The sequence below is a fragment of the Herpailurus yagouaroundi genome, unplaced genomic scaffold, assembly GCF_014898765.1.
Source record: "Herpailurus yagouaroundi ecotype Mexico unplaced genomic scaffold, PumYag 189, whole genome shotgun sequence".
NCBI lineage: Eukaryota > Metazoa > Chordata > Mammalia > Carnivora > Felidae > Herpailurus > Herpailurus yagouaroundi.
In genome coordinates this window covers 11,110,543-11,127,849 of record NW_024412420.1, presented here as the reverse complement: position 1 = coordinate 11,127,849, position 17,307 = coordinate 11,110,543, and the positions used below count along the sequence as shown (strand labels likewise).

The following is a 17,307-nucleotide window of genomic DNA, read 5'->3' as shown; positions in this document are numbered from 1 at the left end:
GTATCTTTGTACACGGGCGCCTGGGTGGCTCAGTCGGTTAAGTGTCCGACTTCAGCTCAGGTCACGATCTTGACGTTCCTGAGTTCGAGCCCCGCTTCGGGCGCTCTGCTGTCCGCACAGAGCCCGCTTTGGACCCTCTGTCCCCGTCGCTCTCTGCCCCTCATGCGCATGAGCTCTCTCTTTTCTCTCTCTCTCAAAAATCAATAAACATTTTTAAAAATGCAGAAAACAAAACTTAAAAAAAAAAAGAAATATCTTTGTATAACTTCACATGGGAGATGATTCCTTGCTCGGGTGAACACTATCTTATTCAAAAGCTGACAAGTAGACTGGGTGATCTGCACAGATTCGTTCCAAGTTAAGGATTCCTACTGAAAAGACTGTCAGGGAGACAATGACTGACAGAGGGGACCTGGGCTTCAAAGGACCTGAATGGGCCCACTGAAATCCCACCGGGCTGCTGGCAAGGGGTCAAGTCTTCATGATCTGAGAACTTTCCCCTCCTACTGCTCCAGGGGGATCTCTCCTAGCTCACCACACTTGTTGGCCACCTCTTCCAGTTGTCTGGGGAATGCAAACTCGGCTGAATGTTGGCCTGCTTAAGTTTAGAAAGGTAAAATCTCATTTTTTAGAACGCAGAATAGAGTCCAAAGTCAAGTCTTGCTTACCCACACACGAAGACTCACAGCCAAACTGGAAAACCCAGATTGACTTCTCTCTTCCACCAGCCAGGTGGAATGCAAACTTGTTCTCACGTTAAGTTCACGGAGGAAACCAACCTGGTAAATACCAGATGATGAACAGCTACGTGATGCATATTCACAGCCAAACCCCAGGACAGCTCATTCCAGTGACAGAGCTGGTGAGCAGACAAAAAGCCTCCTCAGCCAGCCCCCTCCCCCCATCCTTATCCCAGTAGGAGAGCGCGTCATTACCTGGGTGGCCTTGTCATTGGTACAGCAGGTGAAAGCCCCATCAGCATCTCGTGGCCACTGGCCCAGAAGGTAGGAGCTGAGGATGGTGTCCAGGGAGAATGTACGTCGGACCTGGGGTGGCTGAGGCCTACACACTGACTTTTCTGGGGCCACGGAGCACGGGACGCTGGCTGGAAGAGAGCACAGCCCGCACACCTTGACATGAGCACGGAGGAGGGAGACGTGGTAACCAAGCTTCTCTCTCCTAGGAAGCCTCACGTGACTGCCACGTCTTCACCTGTATCCACCTCCCTCCTACAAGAATATGGAGCGGCCCATAAAAGCAAATACAGTCTTGGGACGCCTGGGTGGCTCAGTCGGTTAAGCATCCGACTTCAGCTCAGGTCATGATCTCACGCTTCGAGGGTTCGAGCCCTGCGTCAGGCTCTGTGCTGACAGCTCGGAGCCTGGAGCCTGCTTGGGATTCTGTGTCTCCCTCTCTCTCTGCCCCTCCCCCACTCACACTAGGTCTCTCTCACTCTCAAAAATGAATACATGTTTAAAAAAAAAACTTAAAAAAAAAAAAAAAAAAAAGCAAATACAGTCTGACCGGAACTTTCCTGACTTAACCAGCTGGACTTTATCACTGGAAACAATTTACATCCTTTTACTTTGGATGAGGGGTTACTTTATACATGTCTTCTATCTTTTTCCTGTTCCTCATGGACTATGAACGTGAACTCTGAAGTCTCCATAGGGGAGCAGGACTGTCACTAACGAGGGAACTCTAAGTGGCCAAAAAGCAATCTTTTATCCACTGCCCTGCCTCTCTCTGGCACCCACGGCAGAGCTCCTAAGCACTGAACAAAATCAACCCAATTAACTGAAGGACTCTTTATAATTCCTTCAAGACTGGTTAGCTCAGCGAACCTAGGTGACAGAACAACAGAACTCCTTTCAACCACCCAGGATGGAGGAATCCAGCTAAGGAATCCAGCTTAGGAAAATCAGTCTCCGGGGCACCTGGGTGGCTCAGTCGGTTGAGTGTCCAACTTAGGCTCAGTTCATGATCTCGTGATTTGTGAGTTCGAGCCCCACATCGGTCTCTGTGCTGACAGCTCAGAGCCTGGAGCCTGCTTCGGATTCTGTGTCTCCCTCTCTCTCTCTCTGTCCCTCCCCCACTCACACTCTGTCTCTCTCTCAAAAATAAATAAACATTAAAAAAAATTTGAAAGGAAAATCAGTCTTTGGGATCCCTCCACTGTCTCCAACTTCAGGTTAAATGGGACAAGCATAATAAAGCAATTATAAATCCATTCATTTAATTTTTACCTCCGTTAAGTTTGGGGAGAAGGTCAAAGTTGAAACCGTCATAAGATGTTAAGAGTTCTGGAATCATGTGTAAGTTTCAATCATCTGGGTTGACCCTGTTTTCCATGGCCACATTCAAAACATTCTACTATCTCGAGATCTGTAAAGGTTCTTTCCTTTAAACAGAGCAAAACGCTTTCACATCTGCAGTATTCCCTTGACAATTCATGTGTGCATTAAGCAGAGCAAAAGGAACCGGGGACTGTAGGTATAAATAAACTTGAAGAGCTTTATATTAAAAAGACACCAACTGGCTGGCAGTTCCTAAAAAGTTAAACATAAAATCACCATACAACCCAGCAATTCCGCTTCTAGGTAAATATACAAGAGAATCTATAGCAGGGTCTTGAGAAGATATATATATATGCACTCATGTTCACAGCAGTCCTATTCAACCACCAAAAAGTTGGAAGCCACCAAATGCCCATCAACAGATGAACTGGATAAAGAAAACGTGGTGTGTGCACGCAATGGATTACTAGTCCCAAAAAGAAACGAAATTGCGATACATGCTACGACACGATGAAACTTTGAAACATTATGCTAAGTGAGGGGCGCCTGGGTGGCTCGTAAACGTTAAAAAATATAAAAAAAAAAAAAAAGAGAGAAACTAACACCATGTATGTTATCCAGATCCATTTACACATTTACACACATTTTGACAGAGTTGTAATCAATATGAAACGCACATTGTGTTCTGCTTTGCTCTACCCATTTCACATACGCATCTCCAAGTATCGACAATCTACATATTTATCGCTTTCAATGACTACATATGTTCCACCAGGTTGGTAAAAGGTAGTTTGCTTAGCCACTCCCATATTATTGGACATTTGAGGGGTCTCCCTGCTCGCGACTCGCATATCACAAATGTTACAACGCAGATAACTTTTCAGTCTGTTTTTATTTAATCCCTGGCATATTTCTGAGTCCTCTCCCTCAGCTCTCATATGCGCTCACTTAAAACCCACGAGAAATGGGGCGCCTGGGTGGCTCAGTTGGTTAAGCGTCTGACTTTGGCTCAGGTCATGATCTCACGGTCCGTGAGTTCGAGCCCCGCGTCGGGCTCTGTGCTGACAGCTCGGAGCCTGGAGCCTGTTTCGGATTCTGTGTCTCCCTCTCTCTCTGACCCTCCCCTGTTCATGCTCTGTCTCTCTCTGTCTCAAAAATAAATAAACATTAAAAAAAAAATTAAAAAAAACACACGAGAAATGACATGTTGCAAACGTAGTAAGTGAATTGTGGGAAAGTCGGGAAATAGACAAACAAAAAGAAAAACCTCGAACCTCAGCATCCAAAGAGAATCACAGGTAATACCATGATAGATATAACCATGTCAGCCTTATTGCTGTGTGTGTGTGTGCTTTAAAATAAAAAATGGGCTGGGGGGGAGGGGCGGGGAGCGTGCCTGGGTGGCTCCGTCGGTAAAGCGCCTGACTCTTGATTTCAGCTCAGGTTATGATCTCACAGTCTAAGTTCGACCCCCCACACTGGGTCCTGTGCTGACAGTGGGTAGCCTGCTTGGGATTCTCTCTCTCTCCCTGTCTCTCTATTCCTCCCCAACTTGTGCTCTTTCTCTCTCAAAATAAATGAATAAAACCAATTTAAATACATAAATAAAATACAAATACAAAATAGGGGGCACCTGGCTGGCCCAGATCAGTGGAACATGTGACTCTTGATCTCAGAGTAGTGAGGTTAAGCCCCATGTTGGGTGTAGAGATTACTTAAAAAGTGAAAAAATCTTGGGGCGCCTGGGTGGCTTAGTTGGTTGAGCGTCTGGCTCTTGATTTCAGCTCAGGTCATAATCTCCCAGTTCGTGTGTCCAAGCCCTGCCTCGGGCTCTGTGCTGACAGGGCAGAGTGTGCTTGGGATTCTCTCTCTCCCTCTCGCTACCTGTCCCTCCCCCCCCCCCCAAAATAAATAAACTATAAAAAAAATTTTTTTAAATAAAAAAATGTCAAAACACATAAAATTTAAAAACGGGATCATTTTTTACATGTTGTTTTCCAATACGTTTTCACCTGATACCATAAACACTTCTCCAAATAATACATATTGACCTACAAGCTATCCTTTTAAATGATCTTAACGTGTCTGTCAAAAACTCTTCAAAGGTTCGTTTTCAAAGGTGGTAGCCAAAGGCCTCATGTTCTCAGGTTCTGGTCCCAAGCCCTTACCTTTCCTGCGCACGTCCCTTCTCTCCAAAAGTTTCTACGTCCTGGACGAGCCATACTACGCACCATTTCCCACCCATGTCCGGAGCCTTCCCTCCTCTGAGGTTTTGCCCACGTGCCCAGGGTGGAAATCTGCCCCATGAATCAGGGCCAGCCTAACCACTCCACCTCCACGAAGCCTTCTGGATTTCCTGGAAGGAATATCTCGGGATTTTCTGATTTTCCCCAGCACTCTGTGCCCTTCCAGTACTTAGCATCCTCTCTCTTGGATTACGAGTATTTTAACTCCTAGATAATAAACAACCTGCAGCCAAGGACTGTCCCTAACTTATCTTTGTACCCCACACAACGCCTAGGACATAGGGCTGGTGGTTGGGCAGTACCTAAGTCTCCGTGTAAAATCAAAACAGGTTACTACAAGGGGACGCCTCCTCTCATTATACCACGGATTCAAAGTCTGTGCATCCATGCTCAACCCGCTCCCCATGAATAAAGCCCCCAGGCCTGCCTGTCTCTTTCTCTCCCCGGCTCAGGAAGGCCCGACCTCTCTCTTCTGCTCCCTGAGACTTGTTATACCCAGTGAGGCAGCGACAGGCATGCTGGGTTCCAGCCCCAGCTTCATCTTCCACACAAGCCCGTCCACCACTCTTTTTCCTATCCTGGATTTAAGACCAAACGGTGGCAGTCCAGATATTTTGTGGAGGTTTTGACACAGGCTGGCAGGCAGGTCAGACATCACATTGCTGCCCTGTGGTCCGCCGAAAGTGCCCATGAGACCCCGGGGATGAGAAAGCAAGTTTACAGGATGACGTGACCGAGTAACAGAGAGGCAGGTGGGAAGCAGATGAGCAAGAGGTTGGCATAAAGGCCAGAGGCCGTGATCCTGACGGCTGCTTCATCGCTGTGCAAAAGAGGGCTAGGGCTCCTGGGCAGGGGCAGGGGGTTGGAGGGTGAAGCAGCCAGGGGGAGATACCTCTGGGAACTGCCTCGCCCAGCCCCTCGGCAGAAGCTGCAGCAAAAGCATCTTTGGGATTTTTCCTTTACGGGGAGCACGAGGACTTGCTGGTATTTATATAGAACTTTCGAGTTTCACCCCATCTGCACGGTGTTTTAATGCAGGTCTTTACTCCCCTGTCAGCCCTGAAAGGGGCTGGGGGGACTGTAAAGGGAACTAAGGGCCAGAGGGGGCCAGGATCGGGCTAGACTTGGTCACCCACAAGGTCCGAGGTGGTCCTAACACCTAAACCCAAGACTCTTTCCTCCTCAATCACCCCACACAGGCTCCTGGCCCTTCGGCATCAGGAACATCCTGAGAGGTTGCACCTGCAGGAAGGATTGTCCTTTTAGCCCCTTTTTGGGGAAGGAAACCTTTCGAGGGCAGGCACTGCCCAGGTGTCTGGGCTGATTTTCTGTTTCCTGGGTTGGTTGGGTTACTTTTTAAAGTCTTTGAGACCTTGGGATTCTATGATCTCCTAGGGACCATTTAAACCACATCCATTTGGGGGTGCCTGGGTGGCTCAGGTCATGATCTCGCGGTTCGTGAATTCGAGCCCCATGTAGGGCTCTGTGCTGACAGCTCAGAGCCCGGAGCCTGCCTCGGATTCTGTGTCTCCCTCTCTCTCTGCCCCTCCCCTGCTCACACTCTGTCTCTCCCTCTCTCTCAAAAATAAATAAACATAAAAAAAAATTTTTTAAACCACACCCATTTGGTATCCGTATGCATTACCCCTCATATCCCACCCCACTCATGAGCTCTGGTAGGAGTCTAACCTCAAGGACAACTATGAGGGATGGGACTGTCCTCCCAGGACTCCCAGGGCGAGGGGGGACCCAGAATCCTGGAGTTTGCTGTGAGAATCCAACCACCCACTTTGGTCAACTCTACATGCTTTTTGGCACCAAAGTTATTCATAAAGACTCTGAGGGCATCATGGGTCCTGATTTACTCCTCCAAGTACATAAAAATAACAATACCGAAAAGAAAGAAAGAAAGAAAGAAAGAAAGAAAGAAAGAAAGAAAGAAAGAAAGAAGCAAGGAGTGGGACAGGGATAGGAATGGACAGGAAGCACCCCAATCCAGAACCAGCAGCCTCTGATGCCCGCCTCTCTGGCAGACTTGCAAGGATCTCATTGCATCAAAGTCAAACTGGAGGCCTTGCCTCAGTTTCTCTTCCTCCAAAGCCATATTTCGACAGTGACCACATCCTAGTGCTGGCACAGCTCCCGCCAGCCACAAGGTGACAGACTCCCCTTCTGTCTCAGAGACCTCAGCAAGGCCCCACTTCCCCTCCCTGACCCCCAGACTCTTGGCATGTCCCAATACCTCTGGAGAGAATAAAATGCCACGTTCCCTTCAAGCTCGGAAAGAAGGGGAGGAGGGCGCTTTGTGGAAACTTAGATTTTGATAGAAAAAGAAAATTTACCACTTACTTCAAAACCCTAAAGGGTTTGGGGAGCAGCTGCTGATCTGGGGCACCAAAACCAATAAAGGGCAAAACCAAGGTGTCAAGTTCTCGCCCCCCCCCGCCCCCGCCCCGGCCCCCCCGCCACTAAATGGAACACCATCCAAAGCTAGAATCAGACAGTGACATGTATTGTGTCACCCTCAAGGGGGCGACAGTCTGGAGCAACGTGGGCCCCGCAGATCCAGAAGCAGCTCTGATGTGAGGGAGCCAGTTAGTTGGGACCAAGGCTCTACCCACCTCGTGATGTGACTGCAGCCACTGCCACCCCATCTCACTGCGCCTGCTCTCCCATCTGGCAAACAGCAGCCCGAGCCCAGCCTACGTTCCCTCCTAGGGATGCTCTAAAGAGCAGAAGATGAGAGGCAAAATTGCTTTAAAGTCTTCACCAGCCAGATCAGGTTGAACCAGTTAACGTCACTTAATCCCTTCCTCTTCCATGATTCTTCAGGACAGAAGGTGGCGGTGGGGGGGGAGGGGGAGGGGAAGGAGCCTAGGAAGAGAACGAGCTCTAGCCACGTTATCCCTTGGGAACGTGCACTACTCCAGTGTCAAAGCCTCTGCTTTATTAATGCCAGTCTAAGCCAGTATGGGCACCACCCTGAATAAATGGAGAGGGACACACAGCTGCTTGGAGAAGCTGTGCGGCCCACGGAGACCTAGCTCAGGTGGGACCGTCCCCTGAGAAGTCCCCCGAGTGAGAGCGTCGTCGAAACGGGGCTGAGCCCTCACGGACATACCGGAAAGATCTGGGGACTGGGGTCTGCGAGGCCACTGTGGGAGTACAGCTAAAGCAGCAGCACTGAGAGGTCGCGACGGTTGCTTGCGGTTGGAAGATGAACTGGTTTCATTTCTGGAAAGTACCCCTCTCAGATTTGGGAAGCCGGTGGGGGGAGGGAGGGAAACAGGACAATCGGCTCCCCTAGCTGAGAAGCAACGCCCGTATCACGACGGGCCCGTGACAAAGCAGCAGGCCTTGGGGGAGGGTGGCGGAGGGGGGGGACGGGCACCAGCTGGGTGTCTGCGGGAGGGTGGAGTGTCCTGTTTACAGCGCTGTGGGGTATTATCGGCCCATCGCATGTAGCAGCCTCCACAGCCCAACCACCTGGCGAAGCACCCTGGCACGGGGCCAGGCCATTTCACCATGCAGCTGAGCAGCGGCGGAGGCTTGGGTTCTTGGGCAACGGCAAATGGAAAAAACAAAACACGACAGCGCACGCCAGAGATAAGAAGCCTCAGGTGCTATCTTCCAGCGCCACTTGGTTCGGTTTCCCAACTGCTGCATTTGTATGGCTTCGGGGACAGGGGCTCCGAGTGGACAGGGCCAGCGGTCAGGTGTCTGTGCGTTGGGGGGAGGGTCCAGGGGGCGGAAAGCAAAGAGCAGACAGGACGCGGGACGGAGAGTGGCCAAGAGGGGCCTGGCGCACCACCACAGACCGGCGGACTCCTCCAGAGTGCCCACGACACGCCAGTCTATAAGCACCAGTGATATGGGAAGAGGGCACGGGGACAAGGATGAAGGAGGACACTGTCTCTGCTGTTCCCTCCTATCCCCTGGCTGGAGATCAGCTCAGGCCTGACCACACCAGCACCCCCCCCCCCCCCCCCCCACCCCAGGAACCCAAAGAAGGATGACGGCGCTTAGAAGAAGGGCAAGAGGGGGTCAGGGGAAGGAGGAAGGCAGCAGATGATGCAGGAAGTGAGGCTTTTGTGGCTGTCTTTCTCAACGTGGCCAGAGATAGAGCATGGGGTGGAGGTTTGGCAGCTTGCACGGAGAAACCAGCCGCTGACCAGAGGGTCCCGGCCGGGCATCTGGGCGGGGGGTGACTTCACTCATGTTGCTACCTTTGAAGCAACGCAGGAGAAGCTTGGGAAGTAAGACAAGGCTCCTCTCCCTCATCCTCTGTTAACGTGAGACCTAGTGGTCCCAAAATACCCCAGAAGGACTACAAAAGGGAGAAAGATAGCCAGCGAGGTCGCACACGTGGCCAAAACTCAACAACCAGCTGGTCTCACAAGTGAGCTGGGAGTCACTTTCTCACGTCGCTGGGCTTTGGAGCATTACCAGCACTAGCCTTCTCGCCTCCTCTCTTAAAGAGAGATCACATACTGTAACAGAAGCTGTACCTGCATTGGAGGGAATACGAAAATGCAGGTGAGCAGGAACTGAAAAATAACAACTGTGAGTGTCCCCACTCGGGAGATCGCCACCTGTACACAACCCTTCCTGAGCTCTCGCCACGCACGCGTGTATGCATCTGTCTTTTTAATAAAAATGAGATCAGAGCATACGTGTTTTTCTACAATCTGCTTCTTGCCGGCAGGCATCTTCCTTCAGAAAGAGGAGCTGGCAGGGCGGGGCAGTCTGGGAAGCTGAGGCCGGGGGCATAAAGCTGGCCATCAAGGGAGCAGGCCCTGCCCCGTCCCGCCCCCCCCTCCAGGCTGTGATGCGGCCCTTTTGTTGGGGGAGGAGGGGGGGGGGGATGTGAATCTGGAGAGGAGCAAAGTGAAACAGGGAATCAGAATTTCTAAACACTTCCCCAGGAACAGATTGGCAGTCGGTAGGGGAAGTTCCTTCCAGAAGCTTTATAAGGATTCTTGTTCCATTTCAGTACGTGTGTTGGGATTAAACACTGCAGACAGATCTTCGGAGCAACCTGTATAGTCCAGTGCTGCCGAACTGCTTGCTTAACTCAGGGACATGTGGGTTTTGGAGGGAAGTTGTGGTCAAACTGAAATCCCCAACATGACTGTACAAGAGTTAGAAGCCCTCCTTGGAAAGCCCAAGGAGACCCCAACCATCCCAGCTGGGAAAAATCAAACCTGGGGCTTTAAACAAAGCTGCTTTCGGCGCCGAGCAAAGAGCTCATTTTCAACCACGACATGGAGAAGCTACAGAAACCAGATTCTAAAAAGAAAGAAGGAAACAAGAGTAACATCACATTTCCCTTACCGCGAAGGCTTACCTAAACAGAAAAGAGCGATGATATTTGTATATGCATGAGAAACCACTCAGCCAGACCCTCAGTGAATTCCTAAGTCCATGGTTAAGTGCGCAGCACAAGTGAGGGCATTTCTGGCCGTGTCTGACTTCTCAGCACACAGACCACATCTATGGGAAGCGGGAGAGAAGGGCCAGGAGCAACCCATCTAGAGATGTCACTGTGGGGGGAAAAAATAAGGAAGAGGCTGACTCTTTGTAGCAGTAAGGAGGAAAAGGGTGATCTCAAGTGTGCGTGTATGCGCGCGCGCGCGCACGCGCGTGTGTGCGCGCGTACAAAAAGAGTAGACAGCAGTTACTCAGTTATTCGATTCTCAAGAACCTGCAGTTAGAAGAAAAGGAAGTGGTGTGAACTTTTCACCTTTTATCTGAATTCTCTGAAGAGTTCTGCAGGATTTCAACATCCTTAAAACAAAATACTAGCAGTTAGTGATTGGATCACGCTTTCCTTTGGGATCTACTTGGACTTTGCACGCGTAGCATAAATAGCACATAGCCTAGCTCTCTCTTACAAACAAAAAAAAATCCCCACCCACGGTTATTTGGGAGTGAAGAATCTCTGGGCGGCCTATAAACTCGGAGGACGGGCACAAACCCCTCCGTATTTTCACTTCTCGCAACAATCTGATTCCTATCAAGTCAAGAAGGAATCACAACATCCAGTCAGCTCCCAGGTAGCCTTGTAAGATAAACTGAGGGAAAGGCAGCATCCGAGACTGAGAAGGTTCGTCCACAACAAATCCTACGAGGGGACACCTGTGACTGAAACTCAGCGATTCCCACTCTGAATGTGTGCACCCCATACTCTCGTGAACTCACCTACAGAACAGGAGGCAGAATTTCCGGTGTGTTACAGGTGGGGGGCCTGTGACACACCCTCGTGTAAAGAGGCGAACTGATTTCTCCCGGGCCCCGCAGACAATGGAGATGCGGATCTTTTTAACCCAGAAGACTTTTGAGGGTATAATTCCCACCCCCGTCCTCCACTGGCCGGCTCCAGTCTCTGACTGGCTGGCTGCTTTCACTGAGGAACGGCTTCCACGGGTTAGAAGAGTTCTAGTCCTTTCCCTCGCTAGGAACCAGGGTGATCATACCTGGGTCTCAGGAACACTGTTTTACCCGCTGGGCATCTTGGGCGGGGCCCAGGGGAAGAAAAAGACAATTTAAAAAATGAAGAGATTCCTTTTCTGGTGAGGAGAATGCAAAGTGGGTGAAAGAAAGAAAAGAAATAAGAACTCCAAATCGTCAAAATAATGTCTGCTTTGTGAACAAACTAGGACTTAGTTTTAGTTCCATCCAGCCTTGGTTAAGCACCTGACTTTTGATTTTGGCTTAGGTCATGATCCCAGGGTCGTGAGACTGAGGCCCGCATTGGGCTCAATGCTCAATGCTCAGCATGGAGCCTGCTTGGGATGCTTGGGATATTCTCATTCTCTCTTTCTCTCTCTCTCTCTCTCTCTCTCTCTCTCTCTCCCGCAGAGATATCAATGATAATGTAGAAGAATGGCCTTATTCTCAGGAGCCGCCACTGAGGTTAAGGGTGAAGTGTCACGATATATGTAATTTCCAAACAGTTCACAAAAAACAAACAAAACGCACATGCGGATGCACACGTAAGTCGAGACACACACAGGAGAGAAGAGAGATTTGACAATTGTAGCAAAAAGTTATCAGTGCCTCTAGATGAAAGATAAACGGGTGTGTGTGGTGCTTACAATTTTTCTGTAGGTTTGAAATTCTCCGAAATAAAAGTTGTGGGGGGAAAAAAAAGAACGGGCTTGATTTGGGAAGACGGAAATTCCGTCCCCTCCTCAGCAAGGATCTAAACCCTTTAACATTTCAATCTTGGCAGGTTGTAGTCAAATTCAATTGGGTCACTGCTCTGGACTTCTAATTTGGGGAAAGGGAAGGTGGGCGAGAAGAAACGAAACAGCGAATGAGGCTTCATCTGAGGCAAGGAATTGAAAGATGTAAATCAGTACGAGGTAGAATAAAGATACCCAATGAAGGAGGTAACGTTAAATTAAGAAAGGTCACATCATCCCGGGAGCAAGACCAAGACCATGGGCAGACTGAAGGGGCTTCTCCAGGTCCAGAAACACAATCGGAAGTGGATATAACCTCAGCGATGCCCAGCTAAGTTACCCCTGGGCATCCATTTGCCACAATTAGCTCTGTCACAGGAATGGAGAAACCAGTGAGATCTTGGAAACATAGGTAAAAGTGGCTAAAGGAAAGGTAGCTTCTAAGGCCTTAGAATTCATCAGTCCTCGGCATGGGTGCAAAAGCGAAGGAAAGCAAACAGACTTTAGTTAGAATAGGAGAGAGTCTAGCTGGATACAAGAAAGAACCTCCTGGCTCATCATAATTAGATGAGGAGGACTGCCCCCAAGCAGCTCTGGGGAGAGATAACTGTATGCCCCCGGATGTCTCAGGAGTCACCCCCAGAAGGCAGGGAGTGACAGCAGAGGAGTCTGAGCCTCCTCTAGTTCTAGAATTCCCCAACTATTAAAGGGTAAATAAAAGATGGCCGGTGACCAATTCAGCTAAATGGAAAGTTCAGAGCCCACGCTATCATCTGGGGCAAGGTAAGGTAAGTTAAGGGGCAGGGGCGGGGCACAAGTTCACAGATTCAAAGGGAGATTTGGCTGATCAAGACAGCTGTGCTGTGGGCTCCCAGACCAAGCTGGAGCATATAAACAGTGCTCAGTTTACCTGCAGCTAGCCACAGGCAGGTCTGGTCACATGACCGGGCGAGCAGACATCAGAGCTCAGAGGGCACATTTGCTTGCTGGCTACACCTCACTAGGTTGGAACCTGTCAGGCTCTCTGCTCTTAACACTGACTCAGGTTCATTTTGCTCAGGGTTGAGGGGTGGTGGGGAGGGGGGGCTTTAAGAAGCAATTGCTCAATTATTCAGGACCAGGAAGTTACGGTCACAGGGTCACAGGATTTGCTTTGCCTTCAGGGTCTAAAACCCTGTTAGGGTCCCTCTGCTCAGCCCTCGCAGCCTTGCAAAGCTGCATGGACCATGCTGTCCCACTTGTGCAAAATCTTCTCTTGTTACAACCATCTCCTTCCGCCAGTTCTACTGCGTCCTCCGGCTGCAAAGAGGAGATACCCAAGAGACTGCTACATCCCACCGAGAGGTTCTCCACCCGGCCTCGGACATTCTGGAACTGACCTAGCCTAACCTCAAATCCCAGGCAAACTCCCAGGCTGTTGCCCTACCGGTGGAAAAACCCCAAAGTGTGCTGGGCAACATTCCAGGACAGCCCCTGCAATGCTGCCCTGATCTCTCCGGTTGTTCAGATGGGAGGCTCAAAGGTTATGCAGTGCCTCCCGGGTAAACCTAGTCTGAAAAGCAAGATTAGATGGACCCTCCAGAAACAGCCTCGAAAGGTATGATGATTTTTTCCTACCATCAGTGTATGCCCAAGACCACTGATGACTTCAGAGCAGAAGGACGCTTGCCAGGTCACCTCTCTACACGTGCTTGCACAGACAGAGGTGGACAGGGCAATACATGTCACTGGGGGGTAAGTTACGCCACCTTCCCCGTACGCGACGGGCTTTGTGCCTGCTCTTAAATCAAGGGCTGTTAAATAGTATTGGTATCTTCTTTTATAAGTCAGGCAAAGAAAAGGTTTAGCCGCCTGAAGCAAAGGAAAATTTGATCCAGAGAAACAGTTTGGGAGGTCAATTACCAAGACGTCCTATCTGTACCTCTGAGAACTGGAACTGAGAGGTGCCCGGAGGGCTCAGTCCATTAAGTGTCTGACCTCGGCTCAGGTCATGATCTCCAGGTTCGTGAGTTTGAGCCCCGCATCGGGCTCTATGCTGTCAGCGCAGAACCCACTTCAGATTCTCTGTTCCCCTCTGCCCCTCCCCCACCCCGTTCTCGCTAAATACACAAATAAATAAATAAATACTTAAAAAAAACCCAACTGGAACAACAAGGCTCCTTTGCCGCTATCCCGTCTAAGTAGACCGCTTTTGGCCCCCTTTACACGGCTAAGCTGCACACGACCCAACAGGAATTAGGGGGCGGTCTTCCCCCATCCTCCTGCATCTTGTTCTGACCCAGGGTGTCATCCACCTGGCACTTTTTTAGGGGTAGGACAGAGCCGAGAAGAATCGGAGAATAGCGGGGATAGCCCTTATAACTTGATGCCCACCTTAAGGCAAGCAATCTGAGTCCACAGGCACTGGGGTAATAATACAGCAAATGTTCATGGGTTTATTTCACATAACTGGCTGGAGCCCATGGGGAAAAAAAATCCTTTGGTGTCCCACTTAACCAGTCTCATGGCTCTAGGGTGGCCACAGGAAGGCCCTGCAGATAAAGGACACGTGCTAAAACTAAATTTTTGCCAAAACTGTACTCTCTGTCTTAAGAAGTAGAAGAAGACTCACTCGCTTACCCCAATTCTGGAAGCTGGGGGGGCGGGGGAATATCGGTTAAGCAACACTGTCAGGAATAATTCAAGGGGTTCAAGGAGCGCAGAGAGCTGTAAACCATGTGGTTTGGGGTTCGAGCAAAGGGGCCAGGAAACAAATGACAGCGTCTGAACTTCTCCCTCTGCTGGCTCAGCGGGATGGTCAGATGTACCCTCTGCGGGTCCTGTGGTTAGTAGGTTTTCGATGACTGAGAGCGAGCCCTCCCTTTGTGTACGAAGTTGTAACTCCTGGGCACTTGGGAAGACACGCCGCACCGAACTGCATAAATGTCCCCCCCTCCCCCCGCCCGCCCCCCGCCCGGCCCGCTCCGGAGGGTCCACCGGCCGCCTGGTGCTCAGTCGAGAAAGCGCTCTGGCCCAGGCCCATACTCTGGCGTTGCTTTCTATACCAAACCCGACTGCTCTCACCCTCCGATCGCGGACGTAAAAACTCAAAATAGAATCACTCCACGGCTCTGGCGCAAGACAGGCCTCCGATCTCCTGCACTTTAAGAAACGTAGAGAGCTGACTGAAGAGCAGAGTTAAGAGTGTTTCTTAGAAGAAGGAAGCAGTTCTCCCCGAGGAGGTACCTGGACATCATGAGCGGACTCAGTGCACTTCGGCAGACAGCTGCAGTGCTGCTGACCCCCGGGGCTGGGTCAGCGTGGGGCACGGATGGGGCTCAGGCACGCCACGGCAGGCACCCGATCGTTCTTGGACTCTGATGGCCCCCTTATCCCGCTCAGGGAGTAAGGACAAGCCGCGGTCTAGTCTCCTGAGGGGTGGCCTACTACAGTGGTCAATACGTGGACCCCAATCCTGCCTCGCCCCCGTGCGCTACGTGGTCACTTTACTTCTCTGGGCTTCAGTTTTGCTGTCTGTTAAATGGGGAGAATAAGAGATGTTATAAGATGGAGGGAAGAGAGCATATATTCTACAGAACTCCTGGTCCAGTCACACCAGTCAAGCATGTACTCATGTTTTAAACTTTTTATTTGGAAATAATCTCAAGCTCACAGATGCCAGCACACGAGCAGCATATGGGACCCCCACATAACCTTTACCCAGATTCACCTTCTGTCAGACCCTGGCCCCACCCGCTTTTGCCATTCGCTTTCTGTCACGTGCACTTTTTCACATGCACACACTTACTCGACACCTACGTGGTCACTCACGCTCCAGACACACACTCACATTCAGATAAACACACATACCGTCCTTTGTTGGGTCTTTGGGTGGTGTTCTGTTTGAAAACAAGGACGTATCGGAGGGTGGAAGGTTCGAGATGAAATGGAAGCCAGTGGGCCCTTGCTACTTGGTGGTGGGTCCACTGCTCCTCTCCCTTCTCCCTGCCTCCAATGCAAACAGCTAGGGCTCAAGTGCCCTGGCTTAGGGATGAACTCATATATGGACAGGGACAAGAAAGAGTACCTGATACAGAAAATAGTCGGTTACTCGTTTCTTTAAACAACAAAACCCACAAAAAAACAACAATAAAGCAGTTATATGAACCATGGAAATAGTTTTATTATACAGAATTGTTTTCGATAATATTTGTATCATAATGGGATTCTCCCTTATGAAGTTGAGAAGCACTGCAGGTCAGCATACGGCTATCAGAACATTCAAGAATTCTACACAAAATCTAGCTTCGTGAGAGAGGTCAGGAGGGAAGAGCTGCCCGTCACCCTCTCGGGAGAGGCCAGGTGACCTCTGTGAAGCAGGCCAGGCAGTTTTCCGTGACACCAAGCCCCTAGATGATGGAGCTTTCTCCTGAGTTCCAGTCCCCGATATTCCCCTTGACTGCGCGCACGCTGGTCTCATCAAGGCACTACCACATGTCACAGTGACTCTACTCCCACGTAACCTGAAGCTAGGAGGGGGAGACGCACTCAAATAGAGCGTGGCGGGGAGGAGGGTGGTTTGCACCAGGGGTTCCCTCCCTGTAAGGAAGACTAAGCTGTCATCATGGTACCATGCCACCCGCCCCTGCTCCCCACCGAAGGAATGCACCACCCGCACTTATTCCCAGGTGCTCTGTGGGGTTCCAAGCAGTCACATATAAGAAAGACGCCCTTTCCCATAGGCTCTATCTTAGGGGTCTCTCCCTGACATGGCCCCAAGCTCTCCAGGACTGTGACCCCACAAAGGCAGGAAAACCCTGCCTGCCTCCTGGGTCTATCTGTCCCTGGTTAGCTTCGCATTCCGCGCGGAAATGGTGCCACTATCCTATCACACGTTGAATACACTAACCACCACCTCCCAATGGGCCACACCAAACGGACAGGCGCTTATGGGGTGCCCAAGGAACGAACAAGCCTCTTTGCCATCCCTTTTCCTTTCCAGTTCTCTTTGGGTCAACCGAACGAATGGATTTCCACTCCTGGGCTCCAGGCATACACGCAGAAGGGAAACAAAGGCTGGGCGTGTGCGGGGCAGGCAGCAGAGGGTGCCAACCTGGGAGGAAATTCACAATGGGTTCTCCACACAGATGTGGGAAGAGCCCTGAGATCAGGAGCAACAGGGCTTCATTAGTCACGTGGTCTGGGGCAAGTCACTTCCTTTCTGGGCCTCGGTGACTTATCTGCGAAAACAAGTAAATGCCACCTGCACCTACAGGGCTGGGAAAAAAAAAAAAAAAAAAAAAAAGGCTAGCGCTACTTATACGCTCAACTTCCCTGAACAAGACAAAAACTTGTTGGGATTCACCGACTTTGCTTTCCACGTGAAGGAGCTGCTTTCGACTTCTCCTGTGAACACAGAACCACCCAGGCCTGCGGTTCCAGTGAGAAAGAGCCCAGATGCTGCTCTCGGCAGTGAGAGGTGCACACGCCACACGGGTGCGCGGCTCATACCGCCTTCTTCACAATCTCTAAATCCGGACTGCGTAATCCCGTGAGAAAGCTCTCTGGTTGCATCCCCTCCGTCTCGCCAAAGGGCAT

General features: G+C 50.4%; 1 protein-coding gene across 1 annotated transcript in view; it reads right to left on the bottom strand.

Annotated features, from left to right (window-relative positions):
- Positions 1 to 17,307, bottom strand: part of FAM117A (family with sequence similarity 117 member A) — a 43,354-nt gene that overhangs the window by 17,741 nt on the left and 8,306 nt on the right. The window contains exon 2 of the mRNA XM_040497221.1: positions 936 to 1,105. Coding sequence (XP_040353155.1) covers positions 936 to 1,105 — 170 coding nt within the window. The remainder of the gene's footprint in view (positions 1 to 935; positions 1,106 to 17,307) is intronic.